The 15,150-nt window shown below is 40.4% G+C and overlaps 1 protein-coding gene across 1 annotated transcript in view; it reads left to right on the top strand.

Moving 5' to 3' along the window:
• Positions 1-629: 629 nt before the first annotated feature.
• Positions 630-15,150, top strand: part of LOC138267182 (extracellular calcium-sensing receptor-like) — a 31,225-nt gene continuing 16,704 nt past the window's right edge. The window contains exons 1-4 of the mRNA XM_069216031.1: positions 630-838; positions 4,266-4,557; positions 9,804-9,915; positions 10,631-11,403. Of these exons, the coding sequence (XP_069072132.1) occupies positions 630-838; positions 4,266-4,557; positions 9,804-9,915; positions 10,631-11,403 (1,386 nt within the window). The remainder of the gene's footprint in view (positions 839-4,265; positions 4,558-9,803; positions 9,916-10,630; positions 11,404-15,150) is intronic.

The raw sequence follows: 15,150 nt of genomic DNA on the forward strand, positions 1-15,150 counted from the left end.
CTTCCTCTACTATCAGGCGTATCATTTTTATATGATTTTTATTATTAGTAGTAGTAGTAGTATTATCCCATCATTATTTATTTCCATCATTAATGATAATAATCATAACTTGTTTTATGGAGCATTTCATTAATCTTGTGTTATTTCTAAGTGCTATAACAGGTGTTACTAGTAGTGCTCAATTTAATGTTACCTGCAAACCATAATATGGGTTCAAACAGTTTAGCCATAGGAGACCATTGCACTGCAAATCCAAAAGTCTGTGTAAAGAAAGAAATTCCACACATTTTCCAACACTAGGAACACATACTGCCTGCAATGATCTTCGGGTTAGGAGCAAGAGGAAATCAACATTCCCTGGGAAAGGTCAAGTTGGAATTTTTTATGAAGTTGTGACCATTTGTACCTATGGCCCTTTATAGGAAGAAGCAACACAAGAGGTAATTGACAGGTGTTTTAACACACCAGGAGCAGCTCCCTTTATGCATCAGTGTCCATCTTTCACCTTACAGGTCCATCTTGCAGCATGGATTCCAGGCCTGTTCCTGTGCCGGGCAGGGAGCCAGCCTGGAGAGACTGACAGGCCATTCTTCTGAAGAGAAGGTCTCCTCCACAGATACTTCTCGGCCATGAAGTTCTCATCTCTTCTGCTGCTTCTGTTCATGCCTGCCGCCGGACACGTTGCTGAAGCCGCCGGATGCACCCTGAGGAGCCACCAGCTGACTGGCTACCAGCTGGATGGGGATGCTCTGATTGGTGCCATTTTCCCAGCGTCATACAGTTTCATCAATGTGATACCCTCATTCACTGAATCACCAACCTTCACAAAATGCAACACGTAAGACCATCTGCGCGCCTTGAACAGATGCATTAGGGCCTGAAGGAGGCTAGAAAGATCTACTAACTGCAAAGCGCATTGATAGATCATTAGGCAAGACCACACTTCTAACACATATCACAAAACATGCTACAGTGTTTGAGGGAGCCTGCAGTGCTGCGGCCTCAACAGTACCTGTTGTGTATGTAAGGGAAGCTTGCAGGGCTGTTATTCCTGATCTCCCAGTACAGCATGTGTGCTTGATCTGCTGCTGGCTTTGCTGAACCTGTATATTGTGGGTGAGTGTGTGTGTGTGTGTGGGTGAGTGTGTGTGTGAGACTGCCTGAGTATGTTTGTGTGTGTGTGGTGGGGGTGCTACTGCATGTGCTCTGCCTGTTCTGTCCATGTCTCAACCTTCCACTACTGTTGTCTTCTGTGCGCCTGTTTTGTGTGTACAGTGTAAATATTAGAACCTCAATGCACACGTAGCAGTTGTGTAAGAAGTTATTTAGTGAAAGCACAGTACATCCTTGGCACCCCTCAGGGTGGGCGCTAGGAATAATTACCACTAAAGAGAATTATTTCAACTCTTTCTACACATTCTGCATGACAAGCAATAATCCTGAAAGCACAACACATGCAACTGGTAAAGAAAGGGAAGAGTAACTATATAGAAAAGATCATAAAGCTATCCTCGCACTAAAACCAAGTTAATAGTTACAATGCTGTTGCAGAAAAGAACAGGCTGGAAAGAGGCACCAGTAAAACGATATATAAGGTATCAGACTGATATAGGTACAGGATGGAGCGGTCGTGAAAGATCAACAGAGCATGTCAGACTAATGCACACAAGACTAGGCAGGGAATTCCATGAGTCACCCCATCAAAGTGATTACACTGCACCCAGAAATCAGTGACACATAGTTTTCCCAACACAATGATTCTGACTCAACCTAATGGTCTTTGCCTAAGCAACTCCTTCACTTTCAGCATCTCTGAATGATCAACCCAGACAATCACCAAACATTACATTCTGGTCACTCCCCCTCCTCCTGTCATCACCGGCCTCACACCTGATGTGCCCCCCGTCACGATGCTCCACAATGCCATCAGCTTCTCATCATCTTGATAGTAGGCACTCTTCCCCATGCCAGTCCAGAGGGGGCAATTACATGACCAGGGTACCCCATATCCACACTTCCCTTTGTTAAGTGTAAGACCCTTTAATAGAAACCTCTCCAATACCTTTTCAGACCCTTTCCTCACATCCGCCATGCACCACAGTATCACCTCAAAAGCACATGATACTCTGAATGCCAACAGTACTCTCTTCGCGACACCCTGAATTACTGCCCAGTGGTGCGCTTGTGAACATAATAACCCTCGATAATACTGGGGGGGGGGGGAGATTCAAGCACAGTGAATGCTTTTAACTCTGCCCCAGTATTGGGAAGAGGATTACGTAAACCGAGATGCTATGATTAAGAATGTTTAACATTTGCGTAATTTGCTTTTTACATAGTTAGGCGTGGTTGTGGAAAAAAATATGGAAAATCATGCATTGTTACTTGAAACTCAAAACCAGCTTTTGGCCATATATTTTGGAGTAAAATATGTCCTCGTGTCCGTTTTGGACATGAGGTCGCACTGCAGGCTACAGAAAGATGGTGCAAAAACACAAGCAACACAAACAGCAGTTGCTCTTGTTGTGGTAATTAATGTTGTATCAGTGCTCTCAACTTAAAGTTTTGCCATAAACGGGGAAAAAATTACAAAACGTGACATAATAGCATATTTTTAGATTTTCATGTAACAAGCATGTCAAATCACAAAAAAATACGAAAGAATACAACAGTGTAATATAAATTTCACCCGAACCTAGCTATGAATTTAATTTAATATTATAAATAAACACAAATCCTAATACCTTTGTGGCCTTGAATGTTAGAACAACTGGGGCTAAGCATTTAAAAAGTTTAATTTCCTCCATTACTCCGATGTTCAAATGTTTCTCCATCAAATTCGGTGTATGCTACACTTTGTACACAAGGCCTGCATCTTTTTAAGTAAAATGCAGTGTTCGAAACCTTCAAGTAAACCCAATCTGTCTTTGACAACTTTAATAAACGTTCCTAAACCCTCTCACTTTTCAGCATTTAAGATAGCACCACAACTTGTCTTGCTGCATTGAGATCGTGTGATCCCCACCACAGCCTCCCTTGAAACTCCACCCCTACCTGTATTCTTACCACTGCAGTCTTATTTTCATAATATGCTACTGATGAGATGTTCCATTTTTTAACTGTAGACAATTTATAAGCTAACAACCTCACAAACATATCTTTCCCCACCACTGTATAAGGTTGTATGGTGTCTGCTAGGACAACCACGTAACATCAGCGTACGCTCTCGTACCACATCATCATCCAAGGCAAGATCTCCACTCAGTCTTGATGCTTGCAGCATGTTTTGTCCCATTCCTCTAACTCATCTTCAATACTTTGCACTTTACCCCCCGCCTGTTGTGGGACACTTGTTGCGCTGTGCCACCAGGCAAAATGCAATATAGGAGGGTCTTGTACCTCTGACCTAATGAACTGTCCTAGCTATAGTCACATTGAAGATCATCACTATGTTGTGTTACACAATTACAAATGAATAAACAATTTTTAGAGAGTGAACAATTACACAGATTATTATTCTGGTGCTTCGAGTTTACTGTGAGAGTTACTAAATGGATAGAATCAAGAGAGAGTTATTAAATAAAGAGACCCATCTCTGCTGCTTACCTCACTATTGGTTGTATACCCAAAGCAGGGGCGGTGGTGTGTAGTAAGTCACCTGTGCAAACATCTGTACCTTTTGGTATATGTTGTAAAATGAATCTATATGCTGTAGTTGTATGAGTGAATATTTAATAGGAGGAAGCACAACTTCACCAAAGCATTCCCCATGGCAGCATGTAGGGAATAACTGTATTCAAAAGTAATCCTTGCAACTTTTTCTAAATATGCTGCATGTTATGCAACAATTCTAGAAGGATAAAATATGAATGTAAACTAATAGAAATAAATCTTAAGTGGTAGCTTGAGATTCAGTTTCCTGTGTTGTCCATGCACATAAAGCATGTGTATATGCGTGCGTTTTGAGTGCGCGTGTGTCCACCCACCTGCATGATCACGCTAAGGAGCTGCTGCTACTTGAGCTATATCTTTTGTTTCTCTTCACTGATTCCTTGAAATACAGTTTAGGATTTCCCACAATGCAGCTTAGGATTTCCCAGCACACCTTCCAGCTATTGCTTTTAAACTGTTTAATACTGGATGGTCGTCTGGCTGTCCTGTAGCACAGACATGTGGTGCAGGGAAGAAGCTGCCAGGTAACATGGTTTAGGACTATATTGAATTCATTAAATTAATGGTTCTGAATCTTTCATTGTTTTCTGCAGATTTTATTTAGCAAGTTTGGTTTGGGTTGAAGCCTTGGCTTTCACCATCGCTGAAATAAACCGTGAGCAACTGATCCTACCAAACATGACCCTTGGATTTGTGATCTTTGACACATGCCTGTCTCTACCCAAGGCTTTGCAGGGTACCCTGTGGATGCTGACTGGGCAGCCGGTGTCCATCCTGAACTATCGATGCCAAAGCTCAGCTCCACTGGCTGCCTTTCTTGGAGATGCTTCATCAGGCCCTACAATTCCAATGGCCAGGCTCTTGGGCCTCTACAGATATCCACAGGTGAGTTTAATGATAGCTCAAAATCACAAAATTATCTGAAATAATTTCAGATGCTGATGAAGAGTGACTGCAAAAATACAATCTTTGCAGCTTTGCAAAGTTATCAAACTAGTCATCGCACAGTTTCATATGTGGGTAAATTTCTGCTTGTGTTTTTTGAGATTTGGTAAGACTTTTCAACCACATTCGTAATATCTTAAGAACTTTGTGTTAATTGATGAATTAAAAAAGCTTTAAAAGTTGGTGAAGTCCAGCGCTTTACACCCCTAATGCTGGCGTATGCCATTTATGAGTTTTAACAGCCTGTAGATTGGGGAGTCAAATAGAAGAAGTGAATAATTACTGTTGAAGGACACAACCATTTTTCTAAAAACTAGTTTCTTTTATGCAAATTCATTTGCAGACATTGCTTTATTTGAGAACGAAAGACAGAGTACCTCTGCCCCCAGTGGGAATTTTTTATATCTCAATTTTTTATGTCTCCAGTCAGACATTGTTCAGATTATTTTTAGTTCTTCAGAATGCTATCTCAAATTGTTTTTAAATAACTCTCAATCCTCATGCCAGATTTACTTCATGTATGTGCCATTTTCATTGCCACATTTTATAGTTTTTTAGTAATTGTCTTGGGAGTTATGCATTCACTTATCTTAATTTTACCTTCATAGCCTTTATATTAGTTTGTTGTTGCTGTTCATGTACTACATGTAAATATTTCTTAATTAGGTCCTAGTGCATGAACTGTCCTATCAGAATAGGATGCGGATGTCTCACAGAATTACTTTTACAGTGCATTTGGGGTCTGAAAGTCAACCCTTCTTTAGAAGTGTTCATCCTACATATCCTGAACTTTTCCAATTACTTGTCATAATCTATCAAAACAAAGGAGGAACACATCTTTACTGAAAAACGAAATGTACACAATTTCGCCTTTACAAAACAATGTATTGTAATAACACCTCTTGTAAAAGATCAACCACAACAGATTGTGAGAGATGTTTGTTCTGTTTGTGGCATAAGAGAGCCATTACTTAGCATCTTTACCGTTTTTGATTGTCAGGGTTATTTTAGAACTTGAAATCAAAATTGATTTAAATTGTGTTTCCCTAACTTAAAAAGATTGTTCACCGGTGATTTAGTATTGTTTACGTGTATATTGCTTGCAATGTTTTCTAGTTCATGTTTTGATTTTCCTTTCCATTTTCTCAACATATAAGAAGCCAAGGGAGCATCTTACCATGTCTACATAAAAAGTGGAGTCACATGTAACAATTGTTCCTACTCTATAATGTGGCTGTTATACTGTGCTGACGTGTATGCAGTTCATACATGGAAACATACTAGTGTTATCGGTAGTCAAACTTTGCACAGTTTACTTTTTGTAACACGTGTGATTTCATTAAATTATTTTAAAGATTTGTACTTTGCTGATAAGTAAAGGTGGGATAAAATGTGAAAATATCCTGCAATTCAATATCAGAAATAATCAAGTTCCAAAACTTCAATATGTTATTTTATTATATTTGCATGCTCTTTGTTATTTGTTTTAAATGCAAACAGGATCCTCTCATTTTCTGTTGCTTTTCATGTAAAGATCTTATTATGATGGCAACTACCATCTCATGCACGCTCTATCAGCAATAGAATTTGAATGTCCTTATTCTTTTTATTAAGTGTTTTTCTTTCTTTTTCATATTTCCATGAGTCTAACTTACCTATCTCTGTGAGTTAAAGAAATTAGTAAAATAAAGCAAAGCTTTCTATTGCTAGGTTCAGATAGGTGGGCTGTTGATTATTTTACCTGTAACCCCTCTTAGCCGCCTCCCCTGGCGATCAACAAAAAGGCAGGAGGTCATCTTCCAGGGGAGTAGAAGCTTTAGCTTTTGTTGACCTAGCAAGGCCGGCTTCCAACCCAACTTTACAATGAGCCCCTAACTCCTAGGTTGAGATCATTAGTGAATGTGGGAGCAGGCACCTTCACTAGCAAGCCACTGTATTCTAGTGGAACTGCAACATGAGCAGCAGGACTGGAAGAGGTTACTATCTGCACAACCAGACCTTCCCAGAGTCATGAAAGCATTTCTGTTCTTCCCTATGACATTCCCCTTAACCTCACACAGCATATTTTTTGGGGAGGCAGTCACAATCCTGTTGGCTTTGGAAATTACATCAATTGGAATCATCTGATCCTCCATTGCAGGCTGCAAGAAAGGAGGAAGCTGAGGCGAGGTTAAGTTATAGTGCATATAATATGTGGGGCCCTTCTGGTTTCTGCATTCACATCTTGCAGTAGCTGCCACATTCAGATGTCATGGCGTTCACATGTCATTGACAACATGGATGAAAAATAACTGAAACATGTAACAATAGAACAGATCAACTGGCTGGCTTATTTAGAATATTTAGGATGGCTTTTATTAGAAAATGGTAACCGTTTCTGTAAATAGGACCCCCTTTGACTTATGTTAAAGCTATAATGTACCACAATTTTGGCAAAGTAACTCAGTTCTGCTAAGCCAAGAGTAAATTAATACTTTCAATAATTCTTTTGTAGTGTATTAAAAAGCCTAGGGATGTGTAGCTCATCACACCAATGAACTGGTAATAGAGTTTTACCTTTCCTACAATGCAGCCCTGGGGACTCTGTCAATCCCCATCAAAGAAAGAATACATAGGTGTGATGAAACCAGTGCCCCTCTCTTCCGGACCCACCTCTTCCTTTGCCCCTTTTATCGGCAAAGCAAGGACTTCCACCTCCAAGACTGAGCCACACGCTGACAAGCATAGTCTGTAGAAAGTAGGTGGCCTGGTGTGGAGGATAAGAAAGGAAGGTAACAGCTTTGGCAAATCATGCACGGGTCCATCATGATCAACTTCCATTGAGTAACACAATTGAAGACCCTCCCCCCACTATAATATGATGTTATAAGGCCTGTGTCAGAAGGGTGTTTTGAGACAGAGCCTGCAGAGGAAGTTTGGGACTGATTCTGCTGCTCTTGGTGATACCTCCTAGATCCATCCAAGCAACAAAAGGAGCAATATGTTTGCTATGGCATCTAGATGAGCTGAGAAGGCTAATTGTCTGGGCTGCACAGCCCTAGAATACACTTGAACCTTCCAATAATGTTGGTGAATCTGGTATACCAGGGAGACCACACCTAAAGAGTGAGCTGGAACCCTACTGTCCTTGAAGGATTCCAAGGTGTGGTTGGCCTTTTAACAGAATAGCTGTTCTGGGTCACCTGGTATCTCCGTATATCCAGCCTAGACATCCCATGGAAAGCCAGTGGGATGCATTCAAGCAGGTTGCCATAGCATAACAGATATCCACCAAATCAAAGCCTCAGTTCAGCATCTATTTTGTGACATCCAAGCCATTGCTCCCAGGGTCAGAGAATGGCTTTTTCATCAAGACTGTGGCAGGTTAAGAATTCTGAGTTTCACCTGTTACGCCCATAGCCTTAGTGGATACATTTGCTATCTCACTCCAGATGGTGGCTGAGTGGATTCAGAGCAGGAAATGGCAGGGACACCAGTTAAGAGTCTTGGCTCTGCTGCTGCACTCTTGGCTGCACCACTGTGACCTTTTACAGGGTTGCCTATTCAGGCCACTAGTGGCTCACACACAGAGATCATGGATGCCTCCTTGCTGGTCTAGGGACTCATCTGGACAATATGATGGTTTGGGACTTTTGGTCCATGTCGAGGCAGTGCCTCCATGTACATCTGTTTTAGATGCACGTGGCTCTCCTTATCCTGAAGTCCCTTTTCCCTTCCATCTTAGGCAGCATCATCAGAAATGTGTTAGAAAACACCACCACCATTGTTGCGTCAACTGGAAGGTTGGTGTAGATCGATCTACCCTGTGTTGGGATGTGAATAACCAGAGGAACTGGTCACAGTGACAGGACATTTTCCCACTAGCAGGTCACTTTCAAGGGTCCTTCAAAGTGATGGCAGAGCTGTCAGTCACCCCTAGGTGGAGGACCAAGAGCTGGATCTGCACCCTGAAATGATAGAGGCAATGCTCTTCAGTTCGAGGTTTTCATTCAAGGATCCTTCGCAATGGCTCATCGCAGAATTTGTTTTCTGTTTTGTGCCATACACTTCCGTCTGAATTGTTTCCTGGAGGATATGAGTAACTTCAATTGGTCTTTGGGTCTGAGGAGCCCTTTTCCTCTGAGTCTGCTTCTGTCCTATTGAAGGTGTGGGAGGATCTAGAATAGGTGATTCTGGTCACTCCAGTCTAGGCGAGGAGGATATGCTATGGCAAAATGTTGGCACTCCACTTTTGGCTACCTTTTCCTCTCCCTTAGAAGGTGGATCTGCTCATGTAGCCAGATGATCAGGTCCACTGTACTAATGCCAAAATGCTATGTTGGTGAATGTAGAGACTGAACAGTGCCAGTTAGAGTCATTTTGTCTTCCTAATGATGTCTGAAATGTCTTCTTGGCGGCCGGGAACCCAGATAGTAAATAAATATACTTAGGTCAATGGACTAAGTTTGTTTAATCTCTAGCCTGAAAGGAATATTCATAAAGTGAGCTATCTGCAGGAGGATTATTTATCCACAAGAAATGTTGTTACTGAAGATAGGTAACATTTTCTTCAAAGTATGACCTGTAGTACACTAAAAACAGTGAGGGCCTCATTACGAGGCTGGTGGCCCGACCATCGGTCTGCCAGCCCTGTGGTGGGAAGACCGCCACGGACATGGAGGTCTTCTCACCGGGCCCATAACGACTTTCCCACTCAGCTGACCAGCGGGAACCTCGGCCCAGTTGGAAAGGTGCAGCATCATTGTTCCCAGTTCATAACTGAGCTGGCAGCAGTGCTGCCGCATACAGGCTGCACCAGTACCAGCACCTTTGAAATGCGCATTGCTTGCACTGCAGACAGTGCACATTTTAAGGGTGCTGGGCAGGAGGACCCCTGCACTTGGTCTCTGCCATCCTTTTCATGGTGGTGTAACCGCCATGAAACGGCTGGGAGTGAACAAGGTTGTAATCAGCAAGCGCTGCCCTGACTGATTACAACCAAGACCGTCGTCACCCTGTCGGGATCTTTGATCCTTTCAGAGATGGGGGTCAGTTGGTGGGTCCACCCACCAACCTTGTAATGTGGCGGTCGGACCATATGAAGGTTACACTAAGATTCCACATTCCTTAAATGGATAGCCACTTATTGAAAGAGGAAAGGATGAACTATGTAGTTTATATCCTAATCTCTTGGTTATTCAACTAAGGGAATCATTCTAGAGGGACCATCTGAGTGTAAGAACCGAGAATCATATCTTATTCGATTCATTGACGACTATATCATGTTAGTGATTGATCTGTCGAAAGTGTACTTGACAGGTAGGAGGAGAACTCAGTCTACAGCCAATTCCACCAGAGGCAGATTTTCCATTGATAGTCACCCATAGTAGGCAAAGACGAATTTTAATTTCAGCGCTCTGAAGGTGCTTGACTATTGGATGGATAGGTCACTCCCAACCCTTAGCCCTTCGTACAATCTTTTTACTTAGTCTCTTGAAGAGGTTTACTGAATTACATACACACTCAAATCACTTTCTGTCCTAAGGGACCAGGGCTGGTTTAGAGATAAATGTCCAATCTCTGGATACATTTGTAAGCTGAGCTTTAATTATATGCATAATAAAAAAACATATCTCTGCTGAGACATACTGAAAGTTGAAATTGGTGTTAAACTACATGTGTTATTTGGTTGTACCGTGGTAATATTAGTAGCAATAATATTCACCTTTCTCCACAAATGAGTTGAACAAATATTTAATTAGTTTAACTGTCACGTAATGGCCTAAAAATATTTTCCATGCATGCAATGTACATTTCTTTCTAATTTCTTTAGTGGTCCAGTTTCTTCCCTGGAGAAAAACAACTAAATTAATCAAGGTTTTCGAAAAGCGGTCTACCCCTTTTTAATCATTTTCTTTTTACAGCTAAAAGAGAAATGTTTTATTCAAATGCATTGTATCATTTCAGATTAGCTATCTTGCCTCTAGTCCTCTGCTCAAGGACAAGCTTGAATTTCCATCATTTCTCCGTACAGTCCCTTCCGATGAAGCTGTGGCCATGGTGATTGCTCAGCTTGTAATGAACTTTGGTTGGACTTGGGTGGGTCTGCTTTCCACAAATAATGATTATGGGGAAATTGGTTCTCAATTTATGAAGAAAGAGCTCCTAAAGTATGGAATCTGCATTGCTTTCCATGAAGTCATCCCAGTTGTTTCTTCACTTACAAGGATCAAAGTAATTGTTGAGTTAGTGAAGATGTCTACTGCTAAAGTTGTCATCGTCTTTGGCTCTGAGCCTTACATAGTCCCAGTATTTCGGGGGCTTGCAGAAGTAAACAAAATTGGTACAGTGTGGATTGCTGTAGACAGTTGGTCATTTTCACCTTTTTTAGTCAGCAAATCATTTTCTGTCCTGTTGAGTGGCACCGTGGGGTTGGCCATGCACAAAGGTGAGATGACCGGATTCAGAGAGTTCCTCCTTCAGATTCGCCCTTCTCATTCTCCAAAAGACATGTTTGCTAAACCCATTTGGGAGATAGCTTTCGGATGCCAATGGCCAAGCTCAGATAATAATCAGACTTTGACAAGTGCAAATCAAGGCATAGGTGCTATGTGTTCTGGTAAAGAGGACCTGGAAAAGATCACTAATCCAGATATTCAAGACCCAGATATAAGAATCAATTACAGTGTTTATATGGCAGCTTACTCCGTTGCGTATGCCCTGCGAGAGATGGTCTCCTGTGTGCCAGGGAATGGGCCCTTTCTGAACAGGATGTGTGCAGAGCTAAAAACATTTCAGCCATGGCAGGTGAGATGTCTACTAAATGCAATTATGTCAGAGGTTTAAAGGAATTTGACTAGCAATGATTTTTTATATAGACCCTTGCAATGGCCAAATAACATTGGATGCCCCAACTAATCTATCTTTGCGAGTGTTAAATGAATGCACAGAGATATATTGTCTCAACATGGGGATTGACATCGGTATCATGGAGTCATCTGGTGAAAAAACATTTTCTTAAATGTTGAAAGCAATTGTTCATAGTCAGCCAGCTGCCTCACACAGCGAGTGATTTGGTAACATTACTACATTGCTGCGTCTCATTGACTAGCTATTTGTGATGAGAATCCAAAAGCTATTAAAGTATCTGGTACTCTTGCAGCAAATTAGTTGTTGAGAGACTAAAGTTGCTTTTGTGTAAGGTGGACATAGTTATACTCATAGTATTTCTTTTTCCACAATCACAAATATTCTTGGGTTTTTTCTGTGCTTTCCTCCTCCTACTCCAGTTCCTCCTCTTCATCTTACTCGTCCCATTCCTACCTACATGAGAAATGTGCCAGCATAACCACCAACTAATCACTCATTTCAAAGCTCTTTCCCACTTTCCATACCATGTGGAGAAATACGCCCATAACACACCTCCTGTTCTACCTCATTTCCTAGTTTGCGTTTCCTGCCCAACCATTCCAGGGCTTTCAAGAAGGGTACATGAGCACTTTCTGTTATCTCCTGGGGTGCTGCACCCTCCCCATTTCCTATATATTGAGTGAAGTTGCATTCATGTTCAGGTGATAATTGTTATATTTATGTTTGACAAGAGGTGCTTTGCCCATATTTTATTTGTATTTGTTATACATGTTTCCACCAGTGCTTTCTCATCAGGTGGTGTATTAGTAGTGCACTGGCCTGCCTTGCTGTGGAATCCGAGCAGCAAAGATGCCCACTCAGAAGATGTTTGGTGGTGAGATGGCCCACCTGTTTAAGTGTCCTAAGCAGGAAATCGGCTCAGGGGAGGGAGCACGGTGCAGCAGCCCACCTTTTTACTTTACACGAGTGATGCTTCAGCTCACATTTACTGCCTCAGCCCATTTTCTTTTTTGAGAAAATAGCATTGCTCTAGCTCGTTCTTCCCCAACTCTCGTGGTTTCTTGTGGGAACGGCATGCTTTGGCCCACAGCAACAAGAAGGTCTTTATTAAAAGGGTAGCTGCCTTACCAAACCTTGTTTCCACCGGTCATCTCAGTGGGAAAGGTGCAGCAGGATTGTCGCTGGCTCAGGGGGGCACCAGCACCCTCAAAATGTACACAGCAGACAGTGTGCATTTTGGGGGTGCTGGGCAGAGGCCCCCCTGTGATCCCTTACACTTGTTCTCCACCAGACTTTTCATGGCAGTTGAATCACCATGAAAAGGATGACGGAGAACAAGGTTGTAATCGCAGGGCAGCGCTGAGTTCAGCCCCGCCCTGACTGATTACAACCTCCACGAGCCAGTCAGGATCTGAGATCCTGGCAGCTACGGCGGTAGGTTGGCCTTGATGTCGTAATGTGGCCACAGTTTTTGCTATACTTCAAAAAAACATTTCATTCCATGGCCTGGAGAGGTTGGACATAGAGGGCCAATCCATGACAAAAACACAATCCGATCAATTTACATATTTCTAGCCTGGTATTCAGACAAAATATTGGATTTTAAATAATGAGCTACAGAAATATGGAGTTTTTAATATTGTGACATGTAAATATTGTGATGCAGTAATATAACTGACAAAAATATTGTTATTTTAGGTAAGTAATATTGTTTTCAAAAATGTTTGTGTTGGTAATATCGTTTTCAATAATACAGTTGTAAAAAACTATTTTTTGCAAATTATCTTTATGTGTTTTAGTTCATATTTTAATTGTATACATTATATAGTGATTGCTTAATTGTTGTTAATATTTTAAAATATGGTTTGTAGTTTTAAGTTATTCATCATTTTTGTTGTTTGGTTGTGAGGTTTCCATAGGTACAGAGTGGGAAGTTAATTAAGTATAATTCTTTTATATATATTTTTTAATTAATTATTTAATTCATAATTAAGGAAATTGTGCAATTATTATATTTATTTAAGTTATATTTTAGGTGAGGGTTGTTGGGTTTGTAGGGTATAGGGTGGAAGATTGATTAGGTAATAATTAATTACTGATTAATGATTCATTTATTATTAATTATTTAAGAGATAATTTTGTATATTGTATAGTAATTATATATTTTATGTTATATATTAGGTGCGGGTTGCTGTGTTTGTAGGGGAATATTGTAGGGGAATAGGGTGGAAAAGTATTTAAGTAATAACTACCAATCATTATTTTATTAATAAATATTTTATTGATTACCTAGTATGTTAATTGTGTTATAGTTTTTATTTTAATTATATTTTAATTGTGGGTGCTAGGTTTGTAGAGGTATGGTGATGACATTTTATTAAATGTTCAATAAATATTTTTTTAATTTAATATTAATTACTCAAAATGTTAATAATTATGTAAATTGTTTAATTGTTTTTAAAAAAAATATATATATATATATAATTTTATATTAAGGGTTTTAGATAACAGTGTTGGTATATATGTATATATAAACATAAAACAATGTATTTATGTTTGTGTTTATGAAGTATACATATATTATTAAATGCTTCTTAAATGTATTTATTTACATTATATTAATTATATATATTAAAAGACTTAAGATTTACTCTTTTAAACTATATATAGAAAATCAACATTTTTGTATGTTTTTAACAATATTAGTGGTAAAAGATATGTGTTTTTATATTTTTTAATTTAGCTTTATAAGTATAGGGAAACAATATTTTTATGATCAATATTTTTGACACAATATTTATGTGTCACAACATTTTTGTGTTTGATATTATGTCACTGATCCTTCTGGCCCACTACACTCTAGAAGTGTCTTCCATAACTACAATTCCATCACTTCCACAAGTTGTAGAAATGGACAAGTCACTGGGTGTTACCGCTGTCACATAACTGCAAAAGGCCAGCAAATTTCTTTTTTGAAGTGTATCTAGAGACCTCTAAAATTATTGAATGCAGTAGTTAAGGCCCCAGCTACTTGTATTTTAAGCTTCCATTTGAAACCTATGTAGTAAATGTAGATAATCGTAGGTGGATATCACTCTGTTCCTTAGCTCTGAACCCTCCTAAAGTGGACAGATCTGTCAGCCCTGAGGAATAAATAATTTTTTTTAAAAATGTGTATTTTTTTTAATGGTTTCTGAGGTCACACAGGGGGCCGTGCTGAGCCCCGCGCATGGATCCTCAGGCCCATGATCCCTCTGGCGTCAGGGAACTCCTACCCCGACCCCTTTATATGAATTGCAGCCTACATTTCAGCCTCGGGGTCAGGGAAGCACTAGATTATCTCTCCTATATACTGTGTTATCTTATTACATTATACCAACTTCTAGATTTGCGGGTAGAGGGTCTTCTTGATAGGATGGTTTGGGAGGAGCTGTTCCCTGCTCTGATTGCATTTCAAAGAGTACTTCCTGCAGCGTTCACAAAGAAACATGACACCACACCTGCCCTTGCCTTTGTCACCCTAGATAGTTTGGTGGCAAACCCAGAGGAAGAACTGACCAGAACCAGTTTTGGGGGGCAGGTAAGGGAATTCCCTCACACAAAGGCTGGCACCTGGTATGAAAATGTGATGCTAAGAACCTCTCATCAGAACACTCCTGGACCAGTGGAAGTTTCAGAAGAAGG

Source organism: Pleurodeles waltl, chromosome 12, assembly GCF_031143425.1.
Source record: "Pleurodeles waltl isolate 20211129_DDA chromosome 12, aPleWal1.hap1.20221129, whole genome shotgun sequence".
In the NCBI taxonomy this organism is placed as follows: Eukaryota; Metazoa; Chordata; class Amphibia; order Caudata; family Salamandridae; genus Pleurodeles; species Pleurodeles waltl.